The 25,815-nt window shown below is 37.5% G+C and overlaps 4 protein-coding genes across 4 annotated transcripts; 3 read left to right on the forward strand and 1 right to left on the reverse strand.

The window, feature by feature from the left end:
- Window positions 1-735: 735 nt before the first annotated feature.
- LOC134741416 (transmembrane protein 41 homolog) lies at window positions 736-3,469 on the forward strand. Its single transcript, XM_063674187.1, has 5 exons — window positions 736-983; window positions 1,203-1,338; window positions 1,470-1,598; window positions 2,203-2,540; window positions 3,071-3,469. Exons 1-5 carry the CDS (start codon window positions 947-949, stop codon window positions 3,238-3,240), a joined length of 810 nt encoding a protein of 269 aa, XP_063530257.1. The 5' UTR covers window positions 736-946; the 3' UTR covers window positions 3,241-3,469.
- LOC134741414 (uncharacterized) lies at window positions 3,470-5,259 on the reverse strand. Its single transcript, XM_063674185.1, has 5 exons — window positions 4,840-5,259; window positions 4,523-4,674; window positions 4,274-4,443; window positions 3,779-4,038; window positions 3,470-3,570 (listed from the first exon to the last, which is right to left on the reverse strand). The coding sequence occupies exons 1-5, from the start codon at window positions 5,186-5,188 to the stop codon at window positions 3,482-3,484; spliced, it is 1,020 nt and encodes a 339-aa protein (XP_063530255.1). The 5' UTR covers window positions 5,189-5,259; the 3' UTR covers window positions 3,470-3,481.
- A 1,590-nt stretch (window positions 5,260-6,849) lies between these two features.
- On the forward strand, window positions 6,850-12,398 carry LOC134741411 (uncharacterized). The gene is made up of 5 exons (XM_063674180.1): window positions 6,850-7,069; window positions 9,084-9,207; window positions 10,429-10,581; window positions 10,677-11,873; window positions 11,956-12,398. Exons 1-5 carry the CDS (start codon window positions 6,998-7,000, stop codon window positions 12,297-12,299), a joined length of 1,890 nt encoding a protein of 629 aa, XP_063530250.1. The 5' UTR covers window positions 6,850-6,997; the 3' UTR covers window positions 12,300-12,398.
- A 4,608-nt stretch (window positions 12,399-17,006) lies between these two features.
- LOC134741404 (mucin-3B-like) lies at window positions 17,007-25,710 on the forward strand. Its single transcript, XM_063674174.1, has 2 exons — window positions 17,007-17,157; window positions 18,964-25,710. Exons 1-2 carry the CDS (start codon window positions 17,098-17,100, stop codon window positions 25,591-25,593), a joined length of 6,690 nt encoding a protein of 2,229 aa, XP_063530244.1. The 5' UTR covers window positions 17,007-17,097; the 3' UTR covers window positions 25,594-25,710.
- Window positions 25,711-25,815: the final 105 nt, after the last annotated feature.

A 25,815-nucleotide genomic window follows, 5' to 3' on the forward strand; every position in this document is an offset into this window, starting at 1 on the left:
GTTGGCGCCTCTGTTGATGGTGGTCCAAAAGACTATAGAACAGCTGTCAGTCATTGAAGTGACAAATGACATTTGACATTTCGAACTATGGAAAAGACCACCATCTACACTAGCGCCCCTAGCGGCGAATTCATACGCGATAGCCCTCATTACAGACATGGGAGTCAGAGCATCCACCGTCAACTACAACCTTTATGCTTCTGTCTGCAAGAAAGCTGACCCAATCGTATAATTTCCCGGAAAGCCCATAGGACGGAAGCTTCGAAAGAAGAGTTTTGTGCCAAACGCGATCGAAGGCCTTCGCTAACTATAGTTTGTCAAAGGACTGTCTCATTTCAAACATAGAGAGAATCATACTATCTTTGTCTTACACTAGTACTAGCACCCAAGAAAAAAGGATGAGTATAGTCTTTTTTGTTTTTATTTACTGACAATTTGGTTTGACCAACGATATATCCAAATTCCAAACTAACTGCTAATGCTTCACCCTTTGTCTCGATCGCCTGAGCGCAACGACGTGTCATGCCCGTACGATAAAGATAGAAATAGTCGGGTCAATGTATGAAATTATTCGTGCTTGTGCTCAGCGTACGTAGAATTATTTTAGTTTAAACATGGTTTAAACATAATTTTTGGAACGCCTGTTTTGGCTGAATGTGCGAAAGCGCCAAGGGCAAGGGAAAAAACTAAACGTCATCGACATGCATCAGACTGCCATCTGTCAGTGTCATGACAAGACCACTAAATAAATTTGTTTTAGTTTACTTTTAATTCAATACATTCAATCCAAAGAGCGTAATAATCACTACGTTCTATTTCAATCACATTGATGTTACTAACACAACTAGCAGTTTTCTTGTTTTATACAACAATATTTTTGCGTCATATTTAACTAATTTTTATTACAATTTCTTAGATTACTTAAATATAGTGAAGGCTAGAAAATATGGATAATAATATAATCCATAGGAGAAATAGACCAGGTGAATTACCTGTGCAAAACCCAAAGATTTCCTCCACGTCCAATGGTTATCGTCCTTCTGTCATACGAGCAGGGAGAGGGTTACCCAATATCTACGTCTACCGCCTACCCCTTCCAAGTACCCAATCCTATTTTGATTTCCATTATATTTCCTTTTAAATATTTATTGGCGTATTGACCTTGTAATTCTGGACAATGTAAAATTTCACATCTTTTGCAGATTCAGCTCCTGGCACTTGCACTCCTAGTACAAGTGATATATCTACATCTAAAGCTTTAATTTTAGTCTTGATAATTTTTACCTCTTCACTGTTGGCTTTGGGACTTGTATATAGACAATTTCCGGATTTGGAAGAGTGAGTTTATATTGAAATTATGACTGCATCGAAGTTATCAACTTGGAAACACAATTTCTTTAAAATTGTTGTCACATTTGAATATATGCATTATTACAATTACAGCTATAATTTTTTTGTTTAAATTTCAGACAAGAAAGACAGCATCTAAAATTGCCATGGGACCTTGATGATGCCAAGCAGCTTGGTTTGGTGTTGGATCACTACAAGGACAAGTACTTCTATGAAGTAATGAGTGGCGTTTTTCTAATTTACATATTGTATCCTTTAAAACATTACTATTCACCTTAGACATCATAGAATATTATTACCAATTCTAGTTTTCATTATTAAATAGTACAACGAGACTTAATCGCATATTTAAGTTTTAAGATTTACCTCCGACATTTAGAGGATGGTGTTGTCCCTGTGGTCTCAGAGAAGACTGGCTAAATAAATCTAATAAGGTAAATCTTAAAACTTAAATACGCGATTAAGTCCAGTTTTACAATTTAATAATGTGTAGAAATTGTGAAAGATTAAATCAGTGAAATCTAGTTTTCGTTAAGTATTGAGCTTGGTTTAAACTTACTTTCCTTGTTTTTTTTTTCAATAAGAGTGGATTTAGTCTGTTGTGAATATTTCTGCAATTTAAATTTCATTGTTGTATATACCTTGGCAGTGTGCCTTAGTTGCCTTACTATACCTACTTGAGTACTTGTCTCATATCATATCAGATTTCCATTTTTATGAGTAGTGATTGGCAATTCGGTTGACACACGGGATGAATGTCCTCAATCACTGCTTATTGTATAAATATACTTTCACTTAAAATCTTGGCTTATTATATAACCAATTAATAAAATCCTTAATAACAGGTTACAGCTTGCAAACTTTTGCAATACCTGGGTCCATATTCCTCAGTATTCTGTCGGGGTTCCTGTTCCCGTTTTACCTGGCTCTAGGCATGGTGTGCTGCTGCTCTGCAATCGGAGCCAGCCTCTGCTTCTTCCTGTCCAATCTTCTTGGGAAAAAGCTGGTGAAGAAGTTCTTTCCAGAGAGAGCTGCGCAATGGTCAAAAGCTGTTGAAAAGCACAAAAACAATTTGCTCAACTACATAATATTTTTGAGAGTGACACCCTTCTTACCCAACTGGTTCATTAACATGACAGCACCCGTTATAGGTGTGCCTCTAGTGCCATTTGCTGTAGGAACTTTTATTGGTAAGTTTAATTTTATACAAGCACAAGTGCATTTAAGAAATGCTAAATAGTAGATTGTGTCACAAGGCAGCAAAATGACATATTTACGGCGAGGGCGTAAAATTGAATCCTAAACGAAGCGAAGGGTTCTATAATAGAAAACCCTGAGGGTAGCGAGGGATTCTAAAGTAGAATCCTGAGCGTAGTGAGGGATTCAAGTGTGTCACGCTCAAGATGGAAATAATTTTGCTACCATGTGACACATATTACTTTTCACATCACCTAAGAGGTAATTATAATGTTTAAAAACATTATTTAAGCTAAAAAAAAATGCGCAAAAAAATGTTAAAATAGTGTCCTAGAACAGAAAAGTGTTACTTTGATCCCTCCTAGCAGGGAAGAAAAGTGCCACTTTGATCCCTCCTAGCAGGGAAGAAAAAGCCCTTTTTCGAATTGGTGATGTGAAAAGATTATTTTCACTTCTCAATCTCGCAAAGTTCAACTTTATAGACGACATAAAGTTGCCATTAAATATCTTGTTGTTCTTTCAGGTGTTGCTCCTCCGTCTTTCGTAGCAATTCAAGCCGGGCAGACTCTCCACACCCTCACATCCACAAGTGACGCCTGGTCTTGGACCTCCATCACTGTCCTGAGTGTATTTGCTCTAGTCTCACTTATTCCAGTTCTACTCAAGAATCGTCTACGAGAAAAGTTTGAATAAACTTTATAGAAATGTGATAATAGCAAAAACGGGATGGTTTGTGGTTTGTGTGATTTCAATGGTACTTAGTGACATACCATTAGTAGTTATTTTTTAATAGTACAGTTTAGCAATTGTTTTTTGCACATTCCTGGTTGAATGTTACTTCCTAAATGGTTAGTATTTTTAAATAATTTATTTAGGATGGCTGGTTTAATTTATAAATCTTAATAAATGGACTTTCTTATAATGATTTATTTATTTAACAGTATGATCCCACATGGGCTATCAGAGTGCTGTTTGATAGTGACGACTGCACCACTGGTCGCCAATACCACCAATTGTACCACACTGTAATGAAAAATAAAATAAAATTAAAAAACCACAAAGGTGTATTGTCTGTCTGTACACTCTGTACTAAAATAATGTAAATTTCAAGTTTAAAAACTAAGCAGAAGGCAGACTCCTTTGAATTTTTTTGTACAGTCAGCTTCATATAGATAGTGTCAGCCAGTGGTAAAATTTATAGCAACACACCTTAATAATAATAATAACTTACATAAATATGATTCTTTCAACTCTACTTTCAGTGATCGGCACTGATGTTTGCACTCCTCAGCTGGTTTTAAATTGACTGTCCTGCTGCCACTTAGCACCAAGAGGAATGAGAAACTGCACTCAGTGTCAGGCACTGCAAACTGTCCTTGGCTATTGTCTATGATCAGAAATCTCTCAGTGCTCTGTCCAAACTTAGGTACTACTTTGGGCCTAGGAATTATTTGGCGGAGTATTCTAGCAACACTCATTGTATTTAATTTCCTGAAACATCAATATTAACAAAGGATTAGAAAGTGTTTGGTAATCCACAAAAAAGTACAATAAAATGAAATGACCACAATTAATAACTAATATGGAGTGTACAGGTTTTTAAAAGGTCGGCCATGCGCATGTAACACCTCTGGAGCTGCAGGCGTCCTAGGCTATGGTGACTGCTTACTATCAGGCGGGCCGTATGCTTGTTTGCCACCGATGTGGTATAAAAATAAAAACTTACCAAATGAAGAGATTTTTATCCCCCAGTAATTGTGGTTCATGAAATACCTCATTCAATTTTGAATAATATTTATTATTGACTAATATTTTTGGTGCTTCCTTGTTTAATACTTCCTCATTCCTATTGTATAACTCTATGAGTTCTTCTAATCTTACAAGTTGCTGGTCAGTCTAAAAAACGGTTTAATTTCAATTCATGTTTAATAAGAAAAATATTAAGTCTAAGACTTAGAATGTTTTTCATACCTACCTCATAAATAAATGGAGCAGTATGCTGTTGATTGGTGATTAATTTAGGGTCATATATTTCTCTGATATTGGAAACACTGCTGCATGGCCAGCAGTCCATATCCACAACCATGAAGAATGGATTTTGTATCAAACATGTTTCATGGTATAAATCTACAAAAAGTAATATTTTACATTTGTTACATGTAAAAAAGGACAATAGTTTCTCATATAGAGTCCTAGCTCAATTGGTTGTTCAATACTTGCACTATGGAATGTCAAATTTAGCTAGGACCCTAAATGGCTCAACAATCACGGAGTGTGACTATACAAGCTTACCAGTAAGTCCAGGGAATAAGGATATGAACGGAATTGATATCCGCCTCAGAAGCCTCAAGCCAGGGTAGATATACTCTTGTAAATTACAAACAACTGAGCTGTAAATAGACTTAAAATTATAGAAGACACAAATTGTTAACAACAAGCCAATGAGTACTACTCGATACTTTGTCCTGTGACGTCGATGCGTATGCGTAACCATAGTTCTCGGACTTCGGTTTTCTAAAGAGTCGAGAGATTCAAAATATAATCGCCTGAATTCATCTTCGCTCATGCCAGTGTTCATACACTGCTTTTTTAGTCGTATAACTGAGCTAGAATACTCTTGTAATACTTCATCATTGACCATAATGCATTTTATTTTGTTTTATTTGTTATTATAAATTACAACAGCGGCAAGGTAAGGTAAATCTAGATAAAGTAGATTAATCTTAATCAAAAGTCAAAACATTAAAATAAATGTCAGTGTCAGGGTGACAGCTGACATTGGACATGAGATGTATTTTTCTAATATTTCTGTGTTCCGAATCAAGATCAAGGGATTTATACCGAGGCCCCAACGTTGTCGGATCTCAGTACAAAATTGAATTGTCAAGCCGTAGCCATTTTGGTGGTTGATCGGCTGTGAACTTGTGCAACACGAGAGCAATAGTTATTTGTTATACAAGGGTGCAAAGTTGTATTTTAACACACGAGAAGTAAAATACATTTGCACCCGTGTGTAACACAAAACTTTTCCCCTCACTATAGCGAGGAAAGTGTAACATCCACAGGCGTTAGATCATCTTCATCAACTGGAATCACTCATTTTTTTACGATATTATAACAAAAAACTCTGGAAATTCTGTACTTTTACGTGAGAAGTTTTTAAGTAAAAATTTTGTTGACAATTTTGACATTTCTGACGTATGAAATGTCAATGATGCGTTTTGAAATTGCATCGACTTAACTTGTGCGTTCAGAATTATATTTAACATTATGGAATTTTAAGGTTTATGACTTAAAATCATTAAATAAAGCTAAATCTGGTATTTTTTATTACATTCTCAAACCATTTATTTAATGATAATTAATACCGAACGAACCATTATTATGAGCGTTTTACGTTTTGTTATCTGTCAAGCTACTTAAACACGCTCCATCCAAGGTCAAATTACTTTTCCCACTAGTGGATAAAATGCGTTTTTCCCCGCTTGTTTTAAAGGATAAAAGACGGCTTTCCGAGCTAGTGAGGGGAAAAGTTATTTTACATCTCGTGTTTTTGAGTCCCTCGCTACGCTCAAGATTCTAACTTAGAATCACTTATGATCTTTCGCTTTCTCGGGACTCAAAATAAACGCAAGAAAAACCAACTTTCCTCTCTTGTTGCACAAATAACTATTGTCAAAGTCCTACAGAACGCAGAACTTGCAAGGAAGCATCCGACAGACTGACATTTTTCCCATATTTTAACATTTTCTTTAGATTTTTGTTAAAACTATTTCTTACGTGGCAGTATGATTTACATAAAAATGTGTTGTATTTATGGGTAAAACACACTTTTGCCACAGAATAACTAGTAGTACTACCGTACAGAAAATTTACTCCTTCACAAAGCTTAGATTTAGGTATAAAATTATACCTATACTCGCCGCCTGCAAGCAAAATTGAAACTTATAACCGCGCACGAACCGTGAATCTTCTTTGCACACCGCAGTTTTATGACCGAGCTGTGTCGACTGTCGGCACGGGGTTGTCAGTTGACAATTTTTTGTAACCTATACCTACTAGTGATAGGGCTCAGCATTCACTGCCTTTTTCCAATATTTACCTACCTATTTAAATGGGTCAGATGGCAGTCGCTTGTATAAAAACTAGTAGTCTGCAGACTTCTTTCAATATATCCAACCGCAACATAGAAGGCATAACTACGTAGCCAATAACAAAAACAAAAGCACACGCAAATCGGAGTACTATCGAGTTACAGTTTCATTCAAGATAAGATAACTTATTAAGAAACTACGTGTTCGGCATTCCGATAACAGGGCTAGTGTCCTGTCAATACGTCAACATGCTCTCTGCGACATACATTAATTAAATTCCTTATAACATAAGTAATAGTGATTGTGATACCATTATGACGTCAAAAATATTATGAAGATGCAAGAGGAATAGCTAGATGGAAATTGAAGCAAGATCTCAGGACTCAGTTTGGCGCTGGTCCCTTCTGTTTTCCGTTGTGCTGTTAAACGTATGTATTTTGCAAACTGTACTGCGAAACTCCCGAGTTAAGGTCATAATTGCCACGGCTCATGAGAGCCTGGGGTCCGCTTACTACGCTTCTAATCCTAAGAATTGACGTAGGCACTAGTTTTTACGAAAGCGACTGCCATTTTACCTTCCAATCCAGAGGTTTATTACCTAAAATATTGAATGATCTGCCAGAAGTTGTTTGTGCTAAATATTTAAATGGTAAACATATAAAAAAAGTCGTTAAAATGCACTTATTAGAAACTAACGACACAAGCTATATATACTAAGAATCATACTTATGATAAGATATAGGATATAATATTGTTTTTCTTTATGTTATTCTCGAACTCCCCATCGGCACACAAACCTCCATAAGGTTTTGCCTACGATGGGTCCTGTAATAATCTAATAAACTGTAATTTGTTTCCTTATTCAATAAATTAAAAAAAAAAGGTCCCCTTCTAGGCCTTGTTAGGATTAGTCCGGTTTCCTCACGATGTTTTCTTTCATCGAAAAGTGACTGGTACATAAGTTACGAAAAACTCATTGGTACGAGCTGGGGTTTGAACCCGCGACCTCTGGATTGAGTCTTTTGGGGTTTGTCACGCTCTTGCTCTCGGTTTGATAATATTGCGCAAAAATTTGCGTAGGTAAGGTATAAGACTTACAGTCATAATGCAAAGTTTGGAATCAAGCTATCGTTTTATCACAATGACCGTGACGCCACTCTATATCTAACGTCAAGTCTTGATAAACTACTGTAGTTCATGTACTTCATGTTACGACGGAGATGACCCTTAACTCGTATTATTTTAAAGTCTTATTTCATCAAATCCCTTCTGCCATCGTGAGAATGATCTATGTAGTACCTATCTCAGGATCCAATGTTTATCATTATCACAAGTCGAAATACAAAACTACAAAGTATCTATATAATATAGTACCTATTGTATTGTCATAGTTAGACTGTATTTTCTTGCAAGTTAAGTATACCTAGATTCGCTAAAGAAGTAACTTCACTGTGTTCCTGGTAGGTACTATATATGTACTAGTCGACATAAAGTAATTGTTTTGGAGGATTTATACAGTATCCGACGACGGCGACTCCTCCAACTGTTTTTAATCGGGAACATGGAACGCTCTAATGTGGCTTGCGAAGATGATTAAGCTTGTGGGTTTTGGAGGATAACGTCATGTTGAAACATGCCTACATTTGTTACAATTTTAAGATTATGTAAAAATACCGCTACGCGTAACAGGCTAGTAGTAGCAGTATTAGGTAGCTTCATTGCTAACGTCACAATCGATTCCAAAGCTTCTTTCTTCACTTTAGATTGCTTCTGATTACAGCTCACCGCATTGATTGATCGGTAATTATTTAATTAATGTAGGTAATTATCGTTCATCAACGTTTCCACTGAACAATCAGTGTGATATTGTTGATATATCCTATCGTCAGAGAGCAGAGACAAGATTGACAGTCTCCATACAACGCCGTAAAACTGAACTTAAATGACGGCCGTGACAGGCACAATATCACATGAAAGCATAATAAAGGCGTATCTATCTATCCTACTACAGGATAGCTTTTGAAAAAAAAAGCTTTTTAGCTTGAAACTACAGTCTAATGATGCCTTATCCTTATATTATAATAATATCATGCACAATTTTTCAATCACTTCACAATCAATGGGGATGTGACTATCCTGCTATACCACCGTCGGATTTTAACTCTCTCAGAGACATCACTAAATGTCGGGCCTTTATAGTGGACATGTACAGTCAGCTGCAGAGAAAAGCTGCATAGAAGTTTGTATGCAAAGGTGCTAAGCGAATAGTATTGCTGACCACATTCTTAATTTTTAAAACTGTATACGGGACTTTATGCGAGTCAGAATTCGAACTATTGACCAAAAATATCTCGTGAGAAATGGGTGCCTTTCATCTCTTGGTTAACAATCCACCACCACTACAGTTTATCGCCATAGCTACGTAATGTATATTTTGTCCAGGTGTGCTTGCCGAACTTGGTGCTGTCGTACGGAGTGGTGCTGCTGCACGCGGTGCAGTTGGGCGTGCCGACGTGGCTTGGACTCTCTACCCCTGTTACACATATTCTCACATACGGCTTAACGCGTAAGTTATTGTATATAGCCTGCTAAAACAGTTTTGTTAGTAACAGTAGAATAGAAAAAACCGGCCAAGTTCGAGTCGGACTCGCGCACGAAGGGTTCCATACCATTACGCAAAAAACGGCAAAAAATCACGTTTGTTGTATGGGAGCCCCACTTAAATATTTATATTATTCTGTTATTAGTATTTGTTGTTATAGCGGCAACAGAAATACATCTGTGAAAATTTAAACTGTCTAGCTATCACGGTTCATGAGATACAGCCTGGTGACAGACGGACAGACAGACAGACACAGACAGCGGAGTCTTAGTAATAGGGTCCCGTTTTTACCCTTTGGGTACGGAACCCTAAACACTATACTCATCCCTTTTGCCTATACTCCGCTGACAAGCGAGAGCGAGTCGCCAAACTTACTTATAGTTTCATTTAGTTTTTTTTTTCCACGGGGAGGTGCGTCCCTTATTCACAACTTTCATCAGGCTTTGACTGGGTTATAAGTTATGAGGTTGTTTAGTGTCCGCCTTTAACCTTTTGGACGCCAATGACGGATATATCGGCAGCGTAGGTCCAACGCTAAAGACCGATTAATCCGTCACAGTCACAGACCACAGAGCAACATAGACCTATACGTGCATTTGCATAAAGTTCAATTTCAGTTTTGACACTTCGGTGGTGTGGCGTCCGAGTAACAGCTTTTGTGTTTGACACGGTGCACGGTGTCGAGAAGGTGAACCACTAGACTACAGACATACGCAGTATTCAGGCCCCTGTTTCACCACGGTGACAATTCGCCGTACATTGCTGCTCCAACTAATAGGTACCGTCGTTTCTTAACGACCCAGAAATGGACAGGAAATTGTCAGTCTCTGGTATCAATTGTTAGCGTGGTGAAATAGGCATCAGAATGTAATTAAAGCTATCGAAATGATCTATAAAGTTTTACGCACCTTGGGCGTCAGTTGGCACTACTTTTCCCCATCTGAAAATTCTTATTTAAATGAAAATTAAACAGAACCCAAAATTCTATAAATCGCACATACCTTTAATTAATAACATAGCTCTTAATACCTTGGCTGGCTTTGCCAACTCAACTCCACCGACCCGACGGGTGTCAGTTGACGTTGACGCACGGAACGAGTTTTAGCTGGAAAGCCAGCTCTAAACTATTAGCTTTTTTTAGCTTGTGCAAAAGAGGACTAGTTTTTCAGGACTCATAATTTCCAGAATGCTGGTGCCGCGAAGCGGCAGATTCGTGGGGCGGGCCGGTGGGGTACCGCGCGATGGCAACGGCGGGACTTCTGCTGAACGTGGCCGGACTGGTGGCATGCGGCTTCGTGCCGATGTATGTCGTGCCCTTTGTTTACGGCATCGCAGGAGGTAAAAAGCAAATATGAGGGATTTATACATCATGAAATTGTCTTAACCTAGACAGGTTCCAAAGGTTTATTTTACTAAATTGATTTTTGTTTCAGGACTCGGTTCATCACTACTATCAGCACAAATAGATGCCGTTGTGTTTGACACCTACGATTCGCATCTTGGAATCGTTCGTGGATTGTGTCTCGCAGGGCAGGCAGTCGGGCAGTCGCTCTTTCCTCACATTATAACCGCCTTGATAGATAACTATGGATACTCGTACGCACACATAGTTCTGGGCGGAATTATACTTCAAACTTTGCCAGCTGTTATGCTACTCAAAGTAAATCCTACTGCTACAAGGACTCTCTCATTTTCTAGGTACAGTGATCTCTCCAAAACGTATGCAACCTACAGCAATGAAATCGAAAATGAATGTTACTCAAACGAAATGCAATTACACGATATGAGCAGAAAGTGCTGGAAAAGTCCGTCTGACGAGAATTTGCATCGGGGGGAGGTATTGAGGATTGACGCCGGCGAGTCATACACTACGACCACCATTACACCGCCTAATAGTCCAGAAGACACGAGACGGAATGTCTTCGGGATCAACATTCTGCCCGACATTCTGGAAGAAACCGAAGAAAGCGAAGAAGACGAAGATGATCATAGTAATATTAAAGAAAATGATATAAATAAGAATAATAAGAGATATACTGCAGCCATTAAGAGACTGAGTACAATAAGCGATAATTTAGACGATTATATATCGAGACAAGCCAGAAGAGATTCTGAAAGTGACCGGGAATGCGAGAAAAGTAGAGAATATTCGGAAATAGAAGTGACGTACGACAATGTTTCACCTATTACAGATATACAAAGGGAAAAAATAATGAACTCGTTCAGTTTCCGTTGTGAATCTGCGTACGCTAGAATACGAAGAAGGTTTTGGATGCCCTCGTACAGAATGTACAAACTACGCAGGAAACTGCAATTTACGTTATACAGTATCAATGACACTTTCATAAAACCTTTGACGAGATCACTATCCTCGTGGAGATTTTATCCTGCCGTACTTCTTAGCTTTTCTCATTTAAGTTTGTTAGCGATATCACTAGTGCTCCTGCCAATGGTGGCCTCCCATGTTCGCCCGAAGATCACTATGACAGAGTCAAATTTTTTGATGTCCCTCCATGGGTTTACTTGGCTTTGTTTCCTACTGAGTACGCCTTGGCTCACCGAAACGCCCAAAAGGAATTTCAAATACGTCGCAGTGCTCGGGCTTATTATATCTACTCTTGCATGTTTTGGTACGTTATGTTACTTCTCTTTACTTTAGCTATTTCGTATTTTGAAGTAAGTTTTTACTAGTTTCCTGCTTGTCTTTCACAGTTTTGGCGGCTTCAGACAGCCACGACATGTTTTCGATCGGCTGCGTGGTGGCCGGGCTAGGTTTTGGCGCCATAAGCTCATGTTGGGAGGGCGCCGTACAAGACTTCGTCGGAGTCCGAAAATGGCCAAAACTACGAAGCACTTTGGAAACAGTATCCGCCGTGTTATTAGTTACATTCTTTGTGTCTGTATGTTTATTCACGGACATGGAAAGTAATTTACAACTATACATATTCATTTTAGGTAACATACTTTCCGTGGTGACATTAATTTGGACAATCATAGCCGCTGTGTCAATTTATAATACTACGATTAAAATGTGCTTATTCAACAGGTTTAGATAGCCGAATATTGAATAAGAAGTTCTCTTGCAATTAATTCTTCTAGTATGATAAAAAAAATGACATGCCTACTTAATTCTCGTTCTCGTACAAGTGTTAAATACAATTTTACTAAGGCGTTGAGTGTGATATTTTAGCAATAAAATAGATGTATACTTTATCAAATTATTATATTATTAAATTATTTTATAAAACAAGGGTTTTTTGTTCGTATTCATGAAAATTTTAATTTGATTTAGTTTCAGTAGTTTTTATCATTTCGGCTGATTTTTATTTTGTTGTGGATTTTTTTCGGATGGCTAGTTGTATTAGCACTGATCGACTCATTATTTCGCGGATTAGCAATGTTTTTGTTTTAAATAATATGGATTTCCGCAAAGTAATGCCTGATTCTATTAATTATTTAACCCGTTTGCCATTTGTTATTGATAGAGCTAAAATCGTCTGAGAACAAAAGGTAGGTACTTTCTTCAAAACTAAAGGAAGATCGTAGAATCGCCCTATATCAATATAGTACCATTCAAAAGTATGATTAGAGTAGAAGCTACATATGGTATATAAACACTGCATTGTATATAAACTCAACATCTACCTACCTACTATACAAAGAACGGCATGCATGGCTATTATAGGCGCGTATCGAAAGATGCCAACAGCGGCGATGGAGGTGCGAGGTGCTGCTAGTGCTAAACCTCCAACTGCTACACCTAGTGATACAATCTGAGGCGCGGAAATCGTTACACAGGTTGGCTTTTACAGGCCTCTGGAGCGATAGCAAGCCAAAGAGCAAAGATAGATATAACTCCGTAATAGATGGATACAGTCTAAGGAAAAAACGTGCCTCGAAAATCACGAAAATGTGATTCTCGATCAGAGGGCGCCACTAGTTTTGGCCTACTCTCGTATAGAGGGCGTTGACGGTTTCGTTTGTTATTTATAATTTTAACGCATATCATTGAAAGAACATGGGTCAAAATCGTATAAAAATAATTAATGCAAATAAAAAAATAATTTATCCATATTTAAATACATTTTAACGTATTTTTATAAATCTTCGTTTTTAGTTTTAAAGTATGTCGATAGATGGCAGTGAATTTACAGCGGTTACAAAATTTACTATGACAGTACCACTCTATCTTATTATATCCTCTTTGCAAAGAGTAAACACACGAACTTGGAATGTGACAAATTCATAGAAAGGATTACGAATATGGGATATGGGGTGCGATAAGATGCTACCCAAATTTGTGTTCCGTAAGAATTTTAAAGTTAAAGTTCCAACATGGGCTGAACAACTATATCATATGGTATACATACACAGACGGGTCCAACACAGTATACACACAGTAGTAAAGCAAGGCGCCATCGCTCGAAAAGATTGAAAATTTGAGTGAGTAAGCGACGTCATAGAACTAAGTGATATTTTACTTTTCAATTATTCCATAGAACATGTAAGATTACCGAATATCATTTATTCTATAGAACTATTATACTATATATGGAATAAAATCATATGGCAGTATTGTCGTTTGTTCTATCTCATGGCAAATTGCATTTTAAAATTGTATCATGGAAATGACAAGTTACAAGCAAAACAATCAATAAGCTTTTCCGAGCTGCTGGTGTGGTGAAAATATATCGGGATAGGACAAATGTCTTAATCTCGAGAAGAAACCTGACATTCGGTATTTATGATATTTAGAGATCTCGTTTCCATGTCCAGACCATTTCACGTTTGAGGACCTCGAGCTACCGCCGGCATCTTGGAAAACGTGTCTCTTCCGTAAGAAATTCGCCATTTACTCTAAATATACGCACTCTATAAATATATGATTCAGGGCAACATTGTTAGTACATTACTGTTATTAGTGATATGAGGCCCAATACATTCCACGACTTCTCTTTCCGAACAGACTCTAGAATAGTTTTATTTTGTTATAGCAAACGAAACCGTCAACACCCTCTATACGAGTGTAGGCCAAAACTAGTGGCGCCCTCTGATCGAGAATCAAATTTTCGTGATTTTCGAGGCACGTTTTTTCCTTAGACTGTATCCATCTATTACGGAGTTATATCTATCTTTGATGTCATTAATTAAGACTCTAGAATAGTTTTATTTTGTTATAGTGCGTCACTGGCAAGTAAGCTAGGGTAAAAAGTTAGTACGTAGTTCTATAGAACAAAATGGGAACAAAAATGCTGTTTTCTACCATGACGTCGAGTGTTCTATGGAACAAATGGGAATCTCTCCAAAATTTAGTATGACAATAGCTCTCTATACACTCTATTCTCTTTACTATTACTGTAACTAGCAAATAATTAAATACATTTACTTAGGTATTATATCAGAAGGAAAACGCTAACAATGACAAAATCTACATCAGTTATTTATTTGTGAAGACCTACAATATTTCCCAGAGGAAATGAGGATAATACCTACGTAATTAGTAAACGAGATAAGATGTTATGCATACCTACTAAAAATAATGTCACCTTTGGTTTGCACTTAATTCTTAGGGTTCCATGAAATAAAACTATGAAAACGGATTATATCGCGTATATTGAATTTATAATACATCCCGACGTTTCGAACTCTTTACAGCGTTCGTGGTCAACGAAACCGTCAACCGTTCGTGGTCACCCGTTGACCACGAACGCTGTAAAGAGTTCGAAACGTCGGGATGTATTATAAATTCAATATACGCGATATAATCCGTTTTCATAGTTTTATTTCATGAGTAACTATCGCGGTAACCGAAGACAATCTTAGGGTTCCATGTTAAAAACACGATAGTGATATTTTTATACTAATTTTAAAATTATGAAGGGAGACCTACCTCTATCACTCAAACGTAGGCTTATGGACATGTGCATACTTCCAGTCCTCACCTACGGTGCTCAGACTTGGTCTTTGACGGAAGCTCAGAAGTCCAAACTCGGGGTTTGTCAGAGAGGTATGGAGCGCAGCATATTAGGTGTGAAACTCGGGGATCGCATCCGGAACACCACGCTGCGCTCTAAAACCCAAATAATAGATGTAGCTCGGAAAGCGGACAAGTTAAAGTGGGACTGGGCTGGTCATGTCTGCCGCATGCCGAATGACTTGTGGGCCAAAATAACCACAGAGTGGGTGCCCCATGAGTCAAACCGGGGATTCGGCAGACCTCGTCGGCGATGGCGGGATAACTTGGACTCCTTTTTGAGCGACTGGCCAGATGTAGCTCAAAACCGGGAGGAGTGGAAGAAGAGGGGGCAGGCATTTGCCCAGCAGTGGGACACAATAGGCTCGTAATAAATAATAATAATAATTAAAATTATGAAGGTTCTTTTTACCGATTTCAAAATTACGAAAACTTAGTAAGGGATCTGTTTTTTATGTAGTATATATAGATTAAGTTCCCTGATTTCTCGCTATATAAGGGCTGGATAATATTATGTATTTCTTTATTATTAATACATTCAGTGGCGCCGTGGCGGATTTGCCCTAAGGCCAACTAGGCCTGGGCCTAGGGTGGCAAGACGTTAGAGGCGGCAGCAAGCAAGATGAGTGCTTAGAAAGGGGCGGCTAGCAGTTACTACAGGACCTCGGGTCTAGGGCGGCCAAACTAAACCTATATAAACCTAGCTCCAAACTAAGCAAAGCTTGTACTATGAGTATGATTACTAGGCGGCGATATACATATGTACTTAAATAGATAAATACATACATATATAGGTACATATCCGATCCGTGATAGCACGCGGCAACTCCTTGACGAAAGAACGCAACCTCCACATCGAGTTAGGTCTCCAGGAGGAATTCAATAAGGAGGAATAGAAGGTAGCCAGCAAGAAAAGCGTGCATAAAAAAACCGGCCAAGTGCGAGTCGCACTCGCGCACGAAGGGTTTGTTGTATGGGAGCCCCATTTAAATATTTATATTATTCTGTTTTTAGTATTTGTTGTTATAGCGGCAACAGAAATACATCATCTGTGAAAATTTCAACTGTCTAGCTATCACGGTTTATGAGATACAGCCTGGTGACAGACAGACGGACGGACAGACGGACAGCGGAGTCTTAGTAATAGGGTCCCGTTTTTATCCTTTGGGTACGGAACCCTAAAAACAATCAACCTAGGTATTGTTTGTTTAGGAGTATGTATAACACTCTGTATGTATAATAGGAGATGGTAAAGTTAGTGACAATGATTCCTATTCCCACTCAATCAATTCCTCCTGGAGACTACTGGAGAGCCAACTCGATGTGCTTACATTAAAAAGTATTAAGTTACATAAAATATACTTAATTCTTCAAACCCTATGTTTATTTATAATGTAATTCAATGCTTCAGTTAACATAACATCGGTCATAAATGAATTTTAAACCTTAAATAAAATAACTACGAGTAAAAACTATATCTCTATTATAAACGCGCGTTAAAACTTTTAATGTATCGACTCTAAATTCATTTTACTGTAATACGTCTACAAAACATTAATATGGATCTCAAGATCATAAAAAAAATAACTACACTTTGTTTACCTCCAGTTTGAGGTTGTCAGATTTTGACGACATGATTTTCTAGGCGACTAGCAAGCAAGATGTAGCGCGCGGCAGTGGAAAACAATTTCACTGCAGGAAACGCGGTGTCACATTTTATTTGTTCAGCGTCTCTGTAATCTGAAGGCAAATGATTCGGGCTAAGTAAATATTACGGTTCAAATTATCAAAGAGGAGCTCAACGCGCCCATTCGAACAGAAACGACCGAAACGAAAAGTATTAAACGACGAATGCCCGACGTAACCTGAATTAATACAGGATGAGTGTGAAGATGACTTCTACAAAAAATTATATGAACGAATTGTTTGGAACACTGCTGGTATGTTTTTTTTTGTATTTATTTAAATCGTAAACGTACAATTATTTCAACGTTGAAACGTTGCGTTGATAGCTGTTTCATCGTTTTCTATAAATCCCATTTTTAGGTTTTTCAATTATATCTCGGAAACTATGCGTCTTAGCGATATGGCCACTATTACAAAATTAAAGTTTATTTAGGGTTCTTAATTTTATCTTGATATCTACATCCGTGAAGCTGCTAGGTTTGGTATCGTTTTCGTATAAATCGGGAGTGCTGAATTCATTGATGGTATAACATTGACACCATTCCGAAGTAAAAAAAAAACCCCGGCCAAGTGCGAGTCGGACTCGCGCACCGAGGGTTCCGTACTTTTTAGTATTTGTTGTTATAGCGGCAACAGAACTACATCGTCTGTGAAAATTTCAACTGTCTAGCTATCACGGTTCATGAGATACAGCCTGGTGACAGACTGATAGACGGACAGCGGAGTCTTAGTAATAGGGTCCCGTTTTTACCCTTTGGGTACGGAACACTAAAAAATATAATAAAAAAACTTTTTTTTAAACTCCTCTTCACGCTATAAACGCTGAGGTTGAACCGATTTCGTTGAAATTTAACACGAAGACGAAAAAAAGGTAGCTATTTGTTTAAAGTTTATATGTTTTTAGTTCGGAATGGTTTATTTTACCATAAATAAATTTGGCACTCCCGATTTATACGAAAACGATACCAAACATGGCCTAGTAGTAGCAGCTTTACTAATGTCATAGAGTAACTTATACTAGAGCGGTACTGTCATAGTAAATTTTGTAACCCCAGTAAATTCACTGCCATCTGTCGACACACTTTAAATCAAAAATGGAAGATTTGTAAAAATACGATAAAATGTATTTAAATATAGATAAATGATTTTTTTTATTTGCATTAATTATTTTGATGATTTTGACCCATGTTCTTTCACTGATATGCGTTAAAATTGTTAAATAACAAACGAAACTGTCAACGCCATCTATACGACTTTAGGCCAAAACTAGTAGCGCCCTCTGAACGAGAATCAAATTTTCTTGATTTTCGAGGCACGTTTTTTCCTTAGACTGTATCCATCTATTACGGAGTTATATCTATCTTTGCTAATGTAGAAGTCAAGATAAAATTGAGAGCCCCAAATAAACTTTCAAGAGACGATTTCCCAAAAACTATTCAAGATATCGAAAAACTTGACTAAATTAAACTTGCAGAAAATTTAATCAGCTTTCGTTTTGTGTAAGTAGTCATGTCAATGTCACTAAGACGCAGTTTCCAAGATGTGAAAAACCAAAAAATGGGACCTTCAACCCCCCTCTCCCCCCGGCTCAAGGGCTACGGCCGGGGAGTTTTGATATGTTCATCTCCTAACTAGCACAAACAAAGTTACGAAGTCCAAAATTGCGTTCCAAGCATTATTTCCCTTTATACCTTCTTGTTGCTTGGCCTATATTTAATGACATATATATTTCGGCGGCCCATCGTAAAGTTCCTGTGTAATGTTTTGACGATAGTCACATTAAACCAATAGATAGGTAGGATAGGTTCGTTAGGTTGCTTCAGATGTCCGAAGGGCAAACTGTCCAGAAATAGAAGCCCCGCATAGCAATTTCGATAATATGTATAGATATAAATTTAAGGCTTATATGGCAATGACTGCGTAGTCCATCTGGGTACCTACCCTTGAAATATCGAATAACATGTTGTGATGATTTTCTGTAGGCGAATCACATGATTACATTTCCATATGGGTCCTCAAAAGTAGAGCACTGTAAATATTGATTTTGTTTTAATGCGCAGGTACTGTCCGCATTGTCATCGACGGCGTTTGCAGTAGACTGTCATGGGAAATCTTTCCACTGCGTAAACTCCACCCACTTCATGATATGCGTGGACCTAGGGGGCGGAGTTTCACAGGCAATAGACAACTTCTACATAGCCTGCCCTCCTCCGACGGTTTGTCAGGGAACAAACCACTTTGAATGCGAGTTTCCAGCACCAACAACACCTAGCACTGTAAGAAGCAACGTCATTAGTGAAACCACACTTCCGTGGGAGGACATCGTAACTTCTTCTTCCTTGGATAACACAACGAAAGAGTTCTCTGAAAATTACATAAATACAGACAGAGCTACAACTGTAGAATACAGTGTTACTATAGAAACGACCGCGGATGTTACTACAAGAACAGCGTCGAACTTTTATATTAATAATGAATTAAATGTGACAAAAATTGCACCAACTATAGTTGCAGATATTACAACGTCTCCTATAGAAACTATATCACAGACTATAAGTAAAGACCGAAGTATAACAAAAACTATATTACCAGCTGAAGGTGTTACAACTAGTGTCATAGAAACTGTAACAGAAACTACAGCCGAAACTAACAATCCAACAAAAACTGATCTAGTAATAGCTGGTGAAGAAAACAATAAAAAGGCTATAAATATTAATACACAAACTACAACCGAAAATAAAGTCATTACAGAAACTGTAACAGCAGAATCAGTTCCAATAACTATAGAACAAATAATACAAACGACTGTCAACCCTCTCGAGGTAGATACGTCTTACAACGAACACGGATATACATCCAATTTTGGCAAATGGGTCGTTCCATTGGTTGGTGATAATAATGCAAAACAAAAAAATTATACGATGGATGCACAAAATGCTAAAGATACAACGACTCTAGATAAAGCATTTACTATTGATACAGTAGGGAACGCCCCGAGATCTGAGCACCCAACAACGATATACGAAGAAATCTTTACAAAAGACTCTATTCAAAACACTGAGATAGTAAATCTCGACATTGTAACTACAGAGGCTATACCAAGTAGTAACGTTCAACTAGGCACTACTCAAGCACCATCATTGACACTAAGTTCTGCAGACACAACAACTGTAGACGAAACATATACTATAGAAACAGTAGAGAAAGTTCCCACTTCTGAGCATCCTCCAACAATATATGAAGAAAACCTTACAAAAGACTCAACTCAAAACATTGAAACAGTAAATCTGGACATTGCAACAACAGAGGCTGTGAATATATCTTATTCAAATAGTGACGTTCAACTAGTCACGACTCAAGCACCATCATTGACACAAAGTTCTGCAGACACAACGACTCTAGATAAAGCATTTACTATTGATACAGTAGGGAACGCCCCGAGATCTGAGCAACCAACAACGATATACGAAGAAAACTTTACAAAGGATACTACTCAAAATATTGAAACAGTAAATCTCGACATTGTAACTACAGAAGCTATAAATATACCTCTTTCGAATAGTGATGATCAACAAGTCACGACTGACGCGCCATCATTGACGCAAAGTGTTACATACACAACGACTCGAGACGGAGCATTTAATATTGAAACAGTCGAGAATGCACCTAGTTCTGAGCAACCAACAACAGTAAATGAAGAAAAATTTATAAAAGACTCCACTCAAAACATTGAAACAGTAAATGTTGACATTGTAACTACAGAGGCTGCGCATATACCTTTTTTAAATGGTGATGATCAACTAGTCATGACTCAAGCACCATCATTGTCGCAAAATTTTGCAGACACAACGACTTTAGACGGAGCATTTACTGTTGAAATAGTAGAGAACGCGCCTAGTTCTGAGCAACCAACAACAGTAAATAAAGAAAAATTTACAAAAGAGTCTACTCAAAACATTGAAACAGTAAATCTGGACATTGTAACAACAGAGGCGGTGAATATACCTTTTTCATATAGTGACGTTCAACTAGTCACGACTCAAGCACCATCATTGACACAAAGTTCAGCAGACACAACGACTATAAATGGAGCATATACTATTGAAACAGTCGAAAACGCTCCAAGTTCTAAGCATCCAACTACAATATACGAAGAAAACTTTACAAAGGATACTACTCAAAATATTGAAACAGTAAATCTTGACATTGTAACTACGGAAGCTATAAATATACCTCTTTCGAATAGTGATGATCAACAAGTCACGACTGACGCGCCATCATTGACGCAAAGTGTTACATACACAACGACTCGAGACGGAGCATTTAATATTGAAACAGTCGAGAATGCACCTAGTTCTGAGCAACCAACAACAGTAAATGAAGAAAAATTTATAAAAGACTCCACTCAAAACATTGAAACAGTAAATGTTGACATTGTAACTACAGAGGCTGCGCATATACCTTTTTTAAATGGTGATGATCAACTAGTCATGACTCAAGCACCATCATTGTCGCAAAATTTTGCAGACACAACGACTCTAGACGGAGCATTTACTGTTGAAATAGTAGAGAACGCGCCTAGTTCTGAGCAACCAACAACAGTAAATAAAGAAAAATTTACAAAAGAGTCTACTCAAAACATTGAAACAGTAAATCTGGACATTGTAACAACAGAGGCGGTGAATATACCTTTTTCATATAGTGACGTTCAACTAGTCACGACTCAAGCACCATCATTGACACAAAGTTCTGCAGACACAACGACTATAAATGGAGCATATACTATTGAAACAGTCGAAAACGCTCCAAGTTCTAAGCATCCAACTACAATATACGAAGAAAACTTTACAAAGGATACTACTCAAAATATTGAAACAGTAAATCTCGACATTGTAACTACAGAAGCTATAAATATACCTCTTTCGAATAGTGATGATCAACAAGTCACGACTGACGCGCCATCATTGACGCAAAGTGTTACATACACAACGACTCGAGACGGAGCATTTAATATTGAAACAGTCGAGAATGCACCTAGTTCTGAGCAACCAACAACAGTAAATGAAGAAAAATTTATAAAAGACTCCACTCAAAACATTGAAACAGTAAATGTTGACATTGTAACTACAGAGGCTGCGCATATACCTTTTTTAAATGGTGATGATCAACTAGTCATGACTCAAGCACCATCATTGACACAAAGTTCTGCAGACACAAATCTTGATAGAGTATTTACTATTGAAACCGTCGAAAATAGTTTTATTAGTGAACAGCCAACTATGATAAATGAACAAAGCTCAATCGATCAATCAATCGATACTACTCAAAATATCGTGACAGAGAATATTATAGTTCCTAATAGCAAAGCAATAAATCGAGACATCGTGACTACAGAAACTATTTATCAGTCTTCTACAGAGATTAAAGATCAATTAGTTATGACTGAAGAATCACATGTGACAAAGATAACCGTGGATTTGCATACCAGTACTGAGCAAACAACGATGTTGCATGAAGAAAATGGGACAGTGGAAACTTATGAAAACGTGGCTAGCCAAAAAGTACCAATTGCAACTGGTTACACTCAGTCTGTAACGTTAAAGCCACAAAATCCAGAATACGTAAAGCAAGATGTAACAATGATAGCTGAAATTATAGAGAATGGTGCCATTAAGGAACAACCAATTACGACAAATGCAAAAAGCTCGACAACGGGTATTATACAAAATGTTGCAACAGATTATAACAATATTCCAACTAGACATTCAGTAAATTTTGATATAACAACGGAAGTTGTTTATACACCTACAACAATAAAAAACGACCATATAATTCAAGTTGCGTCAGAAGATTATATCTCGACTGAAGCTCAATTACTGACAGATACAAATGTAGACGAAACAAAGGTTGATGAGGCATTCATTACAGGAGTAGTAGGTAATGGTGACAGTTCAAATCAAATAAATTTAATAAATAAAGAAAGTGTGGCAACAGATACTACTCGAAGTATTGACTCAATCAACCTTCCGGCATGTAACGAAACCGTAAATGTAACCACAATAATTAGTAATGCTCAATCTGATTTTGAAAATAATATGAAAACTGAAGGTCTATTCCTCCCATCAGAAAACATAGTATCTACGCCGGAAGTAAATGGGGGAGCCGATTTTATACCAGCAAAACCAATCAATATTGAGCAGATAATAGCGAAATTACCTGAGGAGAAACTTATTCCTAACGCTGAATTAGAAATGGCTATAGTACAAATTACAAACAACAATTACGCAAATGCAGACCATGATAATGATGACTTTCAGCAAAAAAACAAAACCGAGTTTTTAGGTCCCAAAAGTGAATCAAACGATATTTCCATTCAAACTTATAACAGCCAAAAAGGCGAAAGTAAAAAAATACGAGTGCCTAATCATGCGCAATATAGTAAATTACAACCAAGCACCATAGAAGGTCAAGATCAGACAGCAAATATACATTGGAATCCTTTCGACAATTATTTGATCGACAAATCTTTTAAAAAATCAGAACTTACAGAAAAGTCTGATGTCACGAACCTAAACATGGAACGAAACGACGTAAACGTGGTCAGTTCTGATTCAAAGTTTGTGTCTTTGCAACATGTTATATCGGCATTACCTGCAACTAATCCAATTCCCGCTGAAATCAATAATCGTAAACAAAGCTATAACGCTACTACTGTAACCCAGAGCTCAGACGGTTTTCTGATTACAAATGGACTTCCAGAAAATATAATGAATGTGAACAGCGAATCTGAAGTCGCTAGTTTACCTACACAAGAACCCGTGACCCTAGTTAAAGATCATTCTACTTATTTGAAAACCAACACATTGGCAAATGGTGGATCAGTTACCTTGTCTTCGTCAAAGACTGTACCCACAAATGCAAATGTTGCTGATACTAAAATACTATATAATAAAGGACATTATGTTGAAACCATACCTAATTTATTCGGCCCTGGGTCAGAATCTATAATTGACGAAACTGGCAGCAACGTTAAGAAGATTGGAAGCAATGCTAACGTTTCCTCGGATAACAAAGAAATTGACAACTCCAAAACTAGTAAAGAGGCAACTGTTGCTGATACTAAAATACTGGACAATACACACAATATTGAAACCATCCATAACTTATTTAGCACTGGGTCTGAATCTACAGTTGATCAAACTGCCAGCAATGTTAGGGAGATTGCGAGCAACGCTGACGATTCCTCTGATAAGATAGAATCCGAGAACTCCAAAAACAGTAAAGTTGCAACGGTCGTTGAGACTAAACTACTGGATAATATACACAATATTGAAATCATACATAACTTATTTAGCTCTGCGTCAGAATCTACAGTTTACCAAACTGGCGGCAATGTTAGGGAGATTGGGAGCAACGCTAACATTTCGTCTGATAAGAAAGAATTTACAAGCCCCAAAAACAGTAAAGATGCAACTATTGCTGATACTACAATACTGGATAATACACGCATTATTGAAACCACACATACTTTATTTAGCCCTGGGTTAGAATCAACAGTTTACGAAATTGACAGCAACGTTAGGGAGATTGGGAGCAACGCTAACGTTTTCTCGCATAAGACTGAACCTGCGAACCCCAAATACACAGACGCAACTGTTGTTCATACTAAAATACTGGATAATACACACAATCATGACATCATACCTATTTTATTCAGCCCAAGGTCAGAACCTACAGTTGATAAAACTGGCAGCAAAGTTAGGGAGATTGAGAGCAACGTTAACGTTTCGTCAGATAAGAATCCCAAAAACAGTAAAGGTCCTGTTGACCTATCGAAAACCAATTCACCTATAAATCTATCTTTATCTATTTCTATACAAAAGCCTTATGCAAAAACTGTTCAAACACTTTCTCAATCGGTGACCGCAAATCCAATTTCACCAGTCACAAAGCAAGTTGCAAATGAAGAGGCAATACCCTTTACTTGCGTCAATGGCGTAAGGGGTAGATATTCGGACAAGGACCATTGTAGAAAATTTTACATTTGTGTTGGTCACAATCAACCCGTTGTTGGTAACTGTCCCGAAAACACCGTATTTAGTGACATTAAAAAACTATGTACTAAAAACTTGTCTCATTGTATACGACAAAATGAGTTCAAATGCCCATCGGCAGGCAGATTCAGCGACTTTATGAAAGACAATGTTTATTACATTTGCGTCAATCATAAGAACCACTTGTATAGATTCAAATTTCAATGTCAAGAAGGCTACATTTTTAACAAGACAACAGTTAACTGTATAGAGGAGATAGAGTCCAATGAATCAGTTTCGATCACTTCAAGCGATAACATAAGTCAAATGGGTAGCACCAGTACTGCTAGCACCAGCAATAACATCAGTAGCGATGATAGTAGTAGTAAGACCGATGACGTTTCAACGACTAAAAATACCAACGAGGCAGAAGAAACGCCGGAAAAATCAGAAGGAAACGAAGATGACGATGAAGATGAAGTGTTTGAATGTAAAAAGGAAGGTAAATTCCCGATTCGTAATGAATGTAGGCGATTCTACTTATGCAAGAAGAAACGGAAATCAGAGTACCGGCGGAAGATAAAGAAATGCGGTTCGGACCGCGTGTTCCACAAGGATAAGAAAAAGTGCGTGGACGCAGACAGCTACGAATGCTAACACCCTATAGAGTCCCTAGATCTTGAAACAATACTATTGATCTGTCACGTGATACGTAGGTAGATAGACTTTGAGTCCTATATGTACAAAATAATTAACTAATTTATTTTGTTGATACAATGTTGTTTCTACTAATCTTATTTTTACACTGATGTTACTCGTATTGTAAGATTTATTACATTATTAATAAAACAAATTAACAAAGATCTAGTTTTTTTATTA

Source organism: Cydia strobilella, chromosome 5 (genome assembly GCF_947568885.1).
Source record: "Cydia strobilella chromosome 5, ilCydStro3.1, whole genome shotgun sequence".
In the NCBI taxonomy this organism is placed as follows: Eukaryota; Metazoa; Arthropoda; class Insecta; order Lepidoptera; family Tortricidae; genus Cydia; species Cydia strobilella.